At 43.8% G+C, this 11,964-nt stretch overlaps 1 protein-coding gene across 4 annotated transcripts in view; it reads right to left on the bottom strand.

Moving 5' to 3' along the window:
- Positions 1-4,013: 4,013 nt before the first annotated feature.
- The window catches only part of ankhd1 (ankyrin repeat and KH domain containing 1), a 34,036-nt gene continuing 26,085 nt past the window's right edge, over positions 4,014-11,964 (bottom strand). For 2 of the 4 annotated variants that reach the window (XM_081611547.1, XM_081611549.1), the window contains exons 28-39: positions 11,785-11,953; positions 11,480-11,679; positions 9,974-10,335; positions 9,680-9,835; positions 9,401-9,550; positions 7,537-9,040; positions 6,628-6,817; positions 6,421-6,546; positions 5,272-5,523; positions 4,984-5,165; positions 4,729-4,896; positions 4,014-4,646 (exon numbers count right to left, since the gene is read on the bottom strand). In XM_081611547.1, the coding sequence (XP_081467673.1) occupies positions 4,587-4,646; positions 4,729-4,896; positions 4,984-5,165; positions 5,272-5,523; positions 6,421-6,546; positions 6,628-6,817; positions 7,537-9,040; positions 9,401-9,550; positions 9,680-9,835; positions 9,974-10,335; positions 11,480-11,679; positions 11,785-11,953 (3,519 nt within the window). In that variant the 3' untranslated portion in view covers positions 4,014-4,586. Of the gene's footprint in view, positions 4,647-4,728; positions 4,897-4,983; positions 5,169-5,271; positions 5,524-6,420; positions 6,547-6,627; positions 6,818-7,536; positions 9,041-9,400; positions 9,551-9,679; positions 9,836-9,973; positions 10,336-11,479; positions 11,680-11,784; positions 11,954-11,964 lie in introns of all 4 variants that reach the window. The other 2 variants (XM_081611548.1, XM_081611546.1) reach the window with 2 other exon arrangements.

The following is an 11,964-nucleotide window of genomic DNA, read 5'->3' as shown; positions in this document are numbered from 1 at the left end:
CATATTTTGGTCTTCTGGAAGCCTAGTGTCATGTTGGTGTTAGTAAATGAGCCAGACACAGAAATCATGGAGTGAGCATGTTTTAGGTTCAAATACAATACCTCTTTATGACCTCCAAGACGAAGTCACCATCCAAGGACAGCTTTTCATTTTGTAGAAAGAAAAGCTGTACCTTTTATCAACTCCAATACAGGCCAGCTGAGTAACAATTTCCTTAACTAAAGGCCATCAATCTGACATCTCGGGTAATTTTTTTCAAAGTGTTTATAATCTTGCTCTTGCAGCTTTTGTTTTTGATATATAGTGAAAAGATTGTAAGTGACAGGGTTACCACAGTGTCTAATATGATTTTAAAAATGTATTCCCATTACCCCACGTAAAAAGGACCAGGGTCTACTTTTTCCTGTCCAGGTCCAACTCATATAAAAATGGCCCATGGTTATCTCATGTGGGTTCAATGCGGTCAGCCCACATGGCCTTCCCATGTTGGGCCCATGATGCTGAAACTATACGGGCCCCACATAGTGTTGCCCATTTCCAGCCCATCCCTAGTTAACCCACCTAAAAAAAAAATGGGGCCTACATACCCATGCCCAGGTCCAACCCATGAATGGTCAGCCCATGCTATCCTTATGTGGGTTCAATGTGGTCAGCCCACATGGACTGCCCATGTTGGGCCCATGATACTGAAACTATATGGGACCCAAACAATGTTGCCCATTTCTGTCGCACCCCCAGTTAGCCCACAAGAAAAAGGAATGGGGCCTACATACCCATGCCCAGGTCCAACCCATGTATGGTCAGCCCATGCTTATCTCATGTGGGTTCAATCCGGTCAGCCCACATGGGCTTCCCATGTTGGGCCCATGATACTGAAACTACATGGACCCCACATAGTGTTTCCCATTTCTGTCGCACCCCCAGTTAGCCCACAAGAAAAAGGAATGGGGCCTACATACCTATGCCCAGGTCCAACCCATGTATGATCAGCCCATGCTTATCTCATGTGGGTTCAATCCGGTCAGCCCACATGGGCTTCCCATGTTGGCCCCATGATACTGAAACTACATGGACCCCACATAGTGTTGCCCATCTCTGTTCCATCCCCAGTTAGCCCAATAAAAAAGGAATGGGGCCTATAAACCCATGCCAAGGTCCAACTCATGTACGGTCAGCCCATACTTATCTCAGTGGGTTCAATGCGGTCAGCCCACATGGGCTTCCCATGTTGGACCCATGATACTGAAACTATATGGGCCCCACATAGTGTTGCCCATTTCTGTCCCATTCACAGTTAACCCACATAAAAAAGGAATGGGGCCTACATACCCATACCCAGGTCCAACCCATGTACAGTCAGCCTATGCTTATCTCATGTGGGTTCAATGCAGTTAGCCCACATGGGCTTCCCATGTTTGACCCATGATGCTGAAACTACATGGGCCGCACATAGTGTTTCCCATTTCTATGCCATTCACAGTTAGCCCACATAAAAAAGGAATGGGGCCTACATACCCATGCCCAGGTCCAACCCATGTACAGTCAGCCCATACTTATCTCATGTGGGTCCAATGCAGTCAGCCCATGTGGGCTTCCCATGTGGGGCCCATGATACTGGAACCACATGGGCCCCACATGGTGTTTCCCCATTTCTGCCCCATTCACAGTTAGCCCACATAAAAAAAGGATTGGGGCCTACATACCCATGCCCAGGTCCAACCCATGTACGGTCAGCCCATGCTTATCTCATGTGGGTTGAATGCGGTTAGCCCACATGGGCTTCCCATGTGGGGCCCATGATACTAAAACTACATGGGCCCCACATAGTATTTCCCATTTCTGCCCCATTCACAGTTAGCCCACATTACTGCTGAATGGGGCCCATACATTTAGCCCACATGGGCAAGCCCATGTGGGTCCCATTTTAGGTTACCATATCGGTCCCATACAGTTAGCCCAGATAAAACCCATGCCCACTCCTAACCCATGTAGCCCACATTAAACCCAAGTGGGGCCCCACCCATGCATGCTGGCTGGGAGATTAACAGATTAGCAACAAAAATAATTTTTGTTAAAAAAACATAACATTTCTTCTGCTCTTTTGAAATACTACTTATTTTACACTGACAAGAGTTGTGCAGAAAAGTAAATTTTTTTGTCATTAGTGGTAAATATGTTGAACACACATTAAACACAAAAGTTAAAATCTCGATTTATTCTTCGTGGCAGTTCGTTACCAGTAGAAAACCCGCTTATCTCTTAAAACCAAATTAATAACAAGTTATATAGTTTATAAAACATAAGCTCTTTCGAAATAATTCGGAATGATTTTTTTTCCCAAGTAAAAATCTGATGTTCACTTAATGTCACTTGGTTACCAGTACACACTCATCTCTTAGCAACAGATTAGCAACAAAAATTGTTATTGTTCAAAAACATAACATTTGTTCTGTTCTTTTGAAATATTATTTATCTTACACTATTTAACAAGAATTGTGCAGCTGATAAATTTTGCAGAAAAGTGTTTTTTTTTTTGATTGTCATAAATATATTGTAAAACAGACATTCAACGCAAAAATAAAAATCTGATTTATACTTCGTGGCAGTTCGTTACCAGTAGAAAACGCTCATCTATCTGTGTTTTTTTTAGGTGTAGAATAATAGGTGCCTTACATGCATTGCATGGAAGCATTGAAAAACAGTGTAAAACATTGGTGTTTATGCTATGAAAAAGATGGACTTTGTTTATTACAGGTTACTTCTGAAAGTGCTTGATTTCACTCGATTTTATTTTGGGGTATCTGAGTAATAAAAACTCTACTCAAATGCACCCCAGATTTTTCTATTAAAAATTAGTAAAATTATCAATTATTTTGATTCCCCAATAAAATACGAGGCTGTAGTGATTTGATCTACCAATTAAACTATAGGCAAAACATGACAAACTATGGCTCAGTTCAAAGGATGTAAATAACAGTATTTTGTTGACTACTCCATTGCAGTGATGGAGACAGACTTTATAACTGCAGATTAAATCAATAGGCAGGACAAGTTCAGGGTATTAAGGATAATCCCTACTCACCTCCGCTTGGTGGATAACTGAACACTGCTCCCTGACATTGTGGATCAACTTAAGAGAAGCAGCTTCCTACACTGGAAAAAACTACTGATAATACATGGTCTGTTATTTTGTTAAATTGTTAGACATTTTGGCAGGCTTTTTTTTATAGTATTGTTTTAATCTAGTTTAGACTTATAATGCTGCGTTTTAGCATTTCTATTTAGAAAGAATGATCACATAATTTGAGAAACAACCAAAATATGGTGCAAAAGTTTTGAAGTTGTGGCCGAAACATTTTGCATACCTCTCCATTTGGTTAAATGTTCCTTGTTAAGTTTAAAATAATTCCCTTATTTTACGTCAACTGGCTTTTGGCTAGATATAGTTGCACATTTTTGAAACGGCAGAAAAAATTTACTTTAATGCTTCTTCGAACAAACCGGACAGAAAAAAATCTAATCTTTTTAAACATTCACACGGTCCAGGTCAGTGGTAAGGAGGTCAGGAAGTTTATTTTAAGTGTTTATCGCTATCAATGCATGTTCTGCAATCATAAGAAAAGTTTTAGGGTGAGTTAAGAAGTTCTGTGACTTAAGAGACCATTAGAATCCATGCATCCAGCTTTTCTTTTTACTACCCAATGTGGTATTATCAAGACCACGACAAATATGGAATGTAAAACCTGCCAGAAACCGCAGAAATTAATTTGTGAACTGAACCAGATGTGAACTGGTGATAAAGGTGTTGTAAAATGTTTTGTACACATTTGCTTTAGCTACATTTTTATCTAAATTAAAACATGTTGAGTTTATTCATAAATAAGGTTTCAACAAGAGCTGCATCTTAGTGGATAGCTTAGTTTTAGGCCATTATATAAAAAAAAAACAACAAAAAAAACACATTCTTTCTATACCCAGGAGTGTTCAGTTAATTAGTCATCAAAGAGCACACATACTTTTCAATCTTTTTATTGAATATTAAGGTAAATATTTCACATTAATACAGGCTACATAAAGTAGAGCCACTATACGACATGAAATTTACTCTCATTTTAACCCTTTTTAGTATGTAAACAATTATACATGTATTTACCACTCTAAAAGGTTCTGATTTCTCTTTAGGTAATCATCATCATCATCATCATCTAGTTCTGGGCCAAGTTTAAATAGCTACTTCATGTTGAGCCCCCTGCAGCCCAAGAACGGTGTATGTGGGGTTTAAGTCAAAATCACTAAACTACGCAGAGAATAGATCCTGTTGAACAGGTGAACGCGCATGTTTGTGTTCGCGTCATCACGACAGTGATGACTGCCGTCGCCCGATTTCCTCTCTTCCATGTTTGAGATAGGCACATCAAAGAATGGCGTCGAGAGAACTTCCCAATTCTTCAATCCCTGCTCCGCACCTTCAGACCTCTAAAGTTAACCATGTTGGGGCTTTTTTGTTTTTTCTTTGTCTCATTCCGTCTTATGGTATCACATGTTTGCACTGTGGGTCATGCTGTGTGCGTTTGTGTGGATGCCGCCTAGTTGACGTGGTTCAGGTGCACGTTGCCCACATGAGGAGCCCAGGTACCAGGCCAAACCTGAAGAAGAAGAAGAAAAAAAAGGACACTGTTTTAATTGCTGTAAACTTTAACCTGTAATGGCTGATTCAGCATCACAAACCTGCTGCTGTGGGTCAGAGCTATCTGCATTGTTGGGGACCACTTTTATGATGGGATTCCATGCGGGGTCACCTGCGTGCAAACCATTGTACATTGGACCCCCCGGGCCTTCTGCCATGGGAGGGTGGGGGGTCAGCATGGTTCCTCCGTACATTGACACAGGCATCCCCTGTACAGATGAAACAGGTGATTGGTATAACACACAGAGAGAGTGGGGAAGTCAGAAAAAAGGGGCAAATTCTGAGTTGTGCACCACCTTTTGGAAGTCCATGTAACTGTTGGGCAAATGCTGAGGCTGGTGGTAGCTGTTAGCCGGGTTAGCAATGCCCGTGTCGTCCTGCTCCATGGGCTGGTGCTGGGAGAAGGCCGACTGCTCTGCCTGCAGCTGAGGGTGCATCATATGGCTGCTCATCAGCGGCTGGGACCAACCAGACATGGCTTCTGCACCAAAACACAAAGTTAGGCTATCCGTTTTGGTGGATAGCACCCATGCCACACTAAACTCTGTGGTATGGGTTCGCAGAATTCCAGGAGCAATTCTCACCCGAGGCGCTCCCAACTCCAAACGACCAAATGCCACCCTGTCCAACAGAAGCCGTGTAGCTGGTGGTGAGTAGAGGTGGGTTGACAGAACCCGTCTGCCGGATCCTGGCCAACCGCTCCGTGCCGATGGGAGGGGGGACCTTCCTGTCCTGCTGAGAGGAACTGCCTGGCTTAGGCTGGGGAGGAGGAGCCACGGCTGAGGTGGACAGGGCAGACGAGGACACTGTGGGAGGAGGTGGGACCGGGGATTCACCTGGTAGAGGAAAGACACAGGAGACAGCGACAACAGGTTTATACATGTTAATGTATTTCTATAGGAGCACGGGGAAACTGTCTGGTAACTGGACACAACTCATCTTACAGCCTCAATGTGTCAATCACAGCCAGAAATAAAACCAAAAAAATCTAATGTTTCATTTAATCAGAACACAACCATGCACCTCGTGTTCAAAGTCGTGTAGCTTTGAACACAGAAGACGATTTAGAGGAATAGCAAAAGCTGCTTCTAGAAACAAAATTTACTCAGAGGCTATTTATTTAGGCTGCTACTGTTAAACACTGAGGAAAATGATAGCAACTGCAGAAAGCAGATCATATTAGCCTAAAGCTGCTCCGCAATATTCATTTGAAGAGTCTAATTCAATCCGTTACAGAACAACCTAGACTAGGAAATGTGGGCCATTTTTTGGAAATCTCACAAATAAATGCTCCGTACTTACAGCTTGTAACGTTACCCATCCCGATCGTACTAATAGGTCACATGACTGAAGATAGATAAAAACATCAACTCTAATCAGTTTGTTTTTGCTTTAAAATGCTGCTCAACAGCAAAACTGTAATACTGCTCTTTCTCTCTCACACACAGGAAGACTGTAAAAGACTGAAAGTAATGAGATGTGCTGCAATTATTTTTAGTTGGGTTTATTTGATACGGCTCCTATAAACTGAAGGATTTTTACTACATAGCAGGGCTGTTTAAAAAACATTTTATTGTTAAGACCATTAAGTTTCCAAGTTAGTGAAAACGGTATAAAACTCTTCTTGAAGAGAGGTCAGAATTGGCAACGGCATTGGTACCTTCTTGTACCTAAAGATAACATGTTCAAAATGCTTTATACTTAATATTTAACCAATTCTACGAGGACTCTACCTGATGTAGATGCACTCCATGGGTGAGGGGAAAAGTGCTGTCGGCTGAACGAGGGCGTGCCAACCCCTGTGTGACCGTGCAGATACACTGGGCTGCCAGAGATACTGGTGGCATAGCTGGTCAACGCTGCGGAGAAAAAAAAACAATAATTAAAGCAAAACTGTTGCTCAGGTTATATTACTCATTAAATAAAAGAAAGACTCCTACCGATTGGGCTGTTGACCATCCTCTGAGAGGCTGACCGGTAGCCAGGGGCTTTGGAGCTCTCTGGAGGCGGAGGCATAATGTTCTCCATCTGACCGATGTTCATGTAGGCTGGCGGGGCTGAATACGACTGCTCTGGAGGTGACCGGGCAGGCAGGTGGCACGCGCCCCATACCTGATTGTTTCCCACCTGCTGGTCATCCAAATATTAAACATTAACACCTTCGCACCTGATTTTTTATCCAACTAATTTTTCTGTTCCCTTCAGCACTGAAATATGACGGGAACAAAATGTATATTTTCACAAGCAGTTCAAGAAAGTCAGAGGTGACGCTCGTAAAAAGCAAAAATGACAAAATAAGTGGATTGTGAAATCACAAATAAGCTGTAAAATTCTTACAGTTGTCTTTTTCTTTGCTTGGTAACAGTAAATATTTAAGCATTGGCTAATATATCCCAACTCTTGATGTCCATTGGGATGGACAATCAACTTAAAAAAAAAAAATCCTACAAATTAATGATAGTATTTGAAGTTATTTTGAAAGTATTTTCTATCAGTGCCAATAGTGATAGTGATTTATTATTCATTTTATCTAATTAAATTTATATATTTTGATGGAAAATAGACACTCCTTCCACCCTCTAGTTACAGAGAAATGCTCATCTTGTCTGATGCTTGAAGCTCACTCATATCAAGTTAAGATTTAGGACTTACATGTCATTTGTCAAAAAGAAACTAGTCAGTAATAAGAATCATTCTAATCACAAAATCCCTATTTTCATTTAAACCCATAAATATATCATGTCCATTCCAGTGGCCGATGGGTCTGATGACTGTCGACATCTGTAAGATTAAAAACAATAGATGCTATCTGTGGCTAATACTAACAGTGTAGAGGACTTCCAACTCACCTGGTTGTTGTTATCGAAGATGGTGCTGAAATTGAAGAGACCTGCAGGACCGAAGTTGGCAGATATCTGCTGCGGCTTGCCTGCGCTGGCGATGTGCTGCATCTGGGATCCGTTCATTATCCCCAAATTAGCAGAGACCTGAAGGGAGCCCGGCACTTGGCCTTGAGTCTGGGGTTGAGGGGGAAGGTTTGCAGGCTGGGACGTCTGGCTTTGGGATTGTTTTGGTAGCTCCTGCTGAGCGCTGAAGGGTACAAACACAGACTGCTGCTGCGACTGCTGCTGCTGCTCAGGATGGGAGTAGTAAGGCCCCGGTGGCTGCATACGATGGGAGACTCTGGGTGCGGGAGCTGAGAAGTGGGGAACGGTGTTGTTTGGATGTGCAACATTGTGTGAGTGAGCCGGAGAGGTTCCTGGGGGAAGGCCGGAGCCGGGCTGCGAGTTGTGGAGCGGGGGATGAGCCTCTGTGGATGGTCCAGAGGAAGCAGGAGGTCGAGGTTCTGGCTTGGTACCTAAAGCTAGAGCAGGGGAAGTGAAGCTCTCGCTGACGGACGCAGGCTGACTCTCGGGTGCAGACGGCTTCTCCTTTCCGGCTGGGGCGACAGGAGCAGTCTCCGTTTTGGTCAGCTGGATCGGAGGCTGGGAGATGGGTCCCACCTGCTGTTGGGGAGCATTCGCTGTTGTTGTAGTGGACGTGGGATGTGCAGGAGAACCCGTTCCTCTTACGGCATTGCTGACGCTAGTGGCAGCCGAGTTAGACACAGGCGTGACGCCTGCCGGCTTGGGGTCGGGAGCAAACAGCTGCTTCCTGACTGATGACGGGGTGGGGATGCTCGGTTGGAGGTTGTAAGGAGCCGGATTCGGGGTGTGGGCTGAGGATGCGGACGTGTTGGGCACGCTGGTGGTCATGGTGTTGGTTGTCGTGACAGCAGTTCCTGAGCTGGCGGTGCTGTTGTGCTCGCCATGGGCGGAGCTGGGCTTAGCTTGAGGGTTGTTTGTTCCTCCATTGTGTTTCGGTGAGCCGTTAGCGCTGCCGGGACTCACAGGACGCACGGGGAAGGGTCCCCAGGTGCTGGCCGCTGGAGAGAAGGTGCCCCCGAACTGCGCCATGGGCAAACGAGGGTGTCTGATCTGGTGCATGGTCTGAGCAGCCAGTAAAGCCAGCTGAGGGTGAGCGTACGCTAGGGGCAGAGACACCGGGAACGGCTGCCGGACGTTCGAGGGAAGGCCCTTTCCGATTTTCCCCCCGGGCTGAGAGGAGGACGAAGATGTGGATGACGCAGGTTGGAACGAGACCCCTGAAGAGGTGACCAATGAGCTGAGAGGCTTTGGGCCTGTAGCTGAGCCACTGGTGGTCCCCGAGCTGTTGGGGAACGAGGCCGAGGCCGCCTTGGAGCCCGGAGGTCTGATGTGATTCCGGGGGATCAAATCCTCGAGCTCCTTGGCGGGGTCCTGGATCAGAGAGTTGATCAACTGGACCGCATACCGCGTCGACTCCGTGCCTCCTCTGAAACAAAACGCATTTCAATCAGAACAAGTTCCAATGTGTGAATTCTACACAACTATGACCTTCCTTTTTTTTTTTTTTTTTTTTTTTTGGGAAAAAGTTGCTGCAAAAAACAGTAATTTTAGACCTCAGCAATCAAAAAAACATCCTGGACAAACTGGGACTGTCCCAGTGCAACTTTTTAGTTGACTGTATTTGTAGTTTTTTGTTTCCATTATCTCAACAGTGTGTAGCCTTGAATCCCAATCAAATCACTTAAACGATTTGATCCTTTAGTTCAAGTTTGACGTGAGCCTAACAGATTGATCCACTTTGTTTATGTCACAGTTGCAGTGGAGTCCACAGGGTGGTATTTTTTACCTGATTGTGATCATTCTCTCTCCGTTTTTGTCCTTCTGTTTGTCCACATCTATGTGAGCGCCAGTCACGTCCTGGATGGCCGTGATGTTGCAGCCTCCCCGACCCATGATCCGGGACACAACTGAGGCTGGTACAGAGAGCTTCTTTGATCTAGAAAAGAAGTTGCTTCCAATCAGATGTAAACCTTGCTTTACCAATTGCATCTCGCAAGAAAGTGTAGCTGCACTTGAAATACAACAGAGCTTTAGAGAGAAACAAAAAAGCAACCTGAAAACTGACCTTCTGACCACCTCTTTCCAGCCTTCTTCTCTTTTCTGGCCTCTCTTCGGACTCGTGAGGCTTAGTTTACTGTTGGGGGAGGTCACCGGAAGAGCCATGGTCTTGAACGGGGAAGGCAGGGAGTTGGAGGAGGAGGAGTCACTTGTATCTGGAGCTCTGTGACAAAAACAACGCTCACATTTAGTTTCCGTCGACAATTAAGCAATATGATGAAGACATAACCTGGTATTAGTGGCGGATGTAGAATGCTTAATAGTTTGTGACACCGAGAGGCGGAGCTTGAGTTAGGCTCACTTTTGCATTGGCTTTGAGATGGAAACTGTGACCTTATTGTCCACTTTGGGATCTGTTGGTGGCTGAGGACAGTGTCTCTTCTCTGGGCCGGGCATGAGAGCCTGCGATTGGGTTGCTCCTGAGGAGGGGGCTGAGGAGGAGGAAGAAGAGGAGGAAGAAGAGGAGGAGGAGGAGGCGGATGAGGTGAGGTCAGGGAGGTAGTTGAGCTCCTGACTCTTCCCCCCACTGCTGCTGCTCTCACTGGCGCAGTCGGTGCTGTCCAGGGGGTCTGAATCGCTGTTGCCACCAGTCACTCCCCCGCCCCCGCCCCGTGGCTCACCATGGATCTTGTTCTTGTCAGCCTTGTGCTGCGCAAGTGCAACCTTTAAAACAAATCCGCAAGCGTTAGATTTAATGCAGAAATCCATAGGCAAATATGTCACCGTAATAAGGGTTGGTCAAAATTTTAATCACAACTGTTTTGTGGTGCAGGTAATTTACTTCTTTAGGACAACAGCCACATCAAGAAGTGTGATTTGCATCATTAAGCTGGGCACAGTAACTACTTTTAATCATATTTTCAAATTTGTTAGCATTGATTGGTATCATTTTTGAAAAAACAGGGGAGAAAATAGGATGACAATGAACAATGAAGAGGTTAAACATCATTCATGACAACAGTAAATCAAGACTCAATACTCTTATTCACTTTATTTTATTCCCGTCTTGGTGTTTTATCCATTTTTAATCTGCACCGTTTTATTTCGTCTTTCGCTTCCTTGTAACTTCAGCACTTTGTACGAAAATGCTTCATAAATGAAGATATTATCATCGCAAGAATTTATTGCGATAAATGATAAATGGTACAATAAATGCCCGCCCCTATTCAATAAATGAGAATGCCACATAATATTTTGAGTGAATCAATTCAAAAGTAAATCTCATTTCTAGATTACACAAGTTATTTATTTCAAGGGTTCATTTTGTGTTAATATTAATTAATATGGATTAGTTTTTGAAACTTCACAATTCAGTTTCTCTGAAAATTAAAATAATATATATATTTTGTGCAATATTAAGTGTAATGTAAACTTTGCATTTTTCCTTCCACTGAACTTCCCCTTAATATACTCAGATGCAGCAATTTTAACAACTAGCTGTGTTAGCAACAACACTTAGAGGGTCTTAACGATTATCTACTAGAGTAATGTCAAAATCAGCAATAGTTTATTAGCTTAACATTGCTGTTACAAATCCTGCAAAAAACTGTTTTTCATTTTTCATCACCTGTGATCCACAATCAAAGAGAGAAACAAAATCTAAATATCACTAAAAGTCGCTATATTGCATCTATAGTTTTTAAGTTTCAACCCATTTACTGAAATACTTTTTTTTGATAATTACATTTTTTTCTAGAAATTAAAATATCAATTTCAATTTGATATTTTAATATTTTAAACTGAAGTGTCAATTTGAAATTGAATCCTTGAGCCATATGGCTGAAGGAAAAACCAGAGAAGTGCTCACCTGTGGATCTTGCAATATGATTGGTTCATTAGGTGCTGAATCCTTGGTCTTGTTCTTTTTGTTCTTCCGATTGGTGTTTGGGGTAGTGGCCACACTTGCTCGCTTCTTACCGAACGCTGTAGTGAAAGTGGTGGAGGTGGCCGATATGCCGATGGTGGTGGTGGTGGTCGCACTCGGAGGCTCGATGGGAACCTCTTTTTCTGAGAGACAACAGGGATCGAGTTTAGACGGAAACTAAATATCAACCAAGTGATCAACACCATCCCGATCCAGAAAGTCTCTTCTAGTGAAGGAACAAAGGTTACCTTCGGCTGAATCCTCTTTCTGCTCCTGCATCTCAGAGGACTCCTCCTTGGTTTTCTGCCCTTCCTCTTCCTCCTGCTTCCTCTTTTGCTCCTCCTTCTTCTTCTTGCGCTTCTCCTTTCTCTTCTCCCTCTTGGCAGCCAGCGCCTGCTTCTTGCTCTCCTCCCGAGACTGTTGGACAC

This window comes from Poecilia reticulata, chromosome 10 (genome assembly GCF_904066995.2).
Source record: "Poecilia reticulata chromosome 10, P_reticulata-male-v2, whole genome shotgun sequence".
NCBI lineage: Eukaryota > Metazoa > Chordata > Actinopteri > Cyprinodontiformes > Poeciliidae > Poecilia > Poecilia reticulata.
Note: the sequence above shows the minus strand (reverse complement) of the source record. Positions and strands in the feature narration are given on the sequence as shown.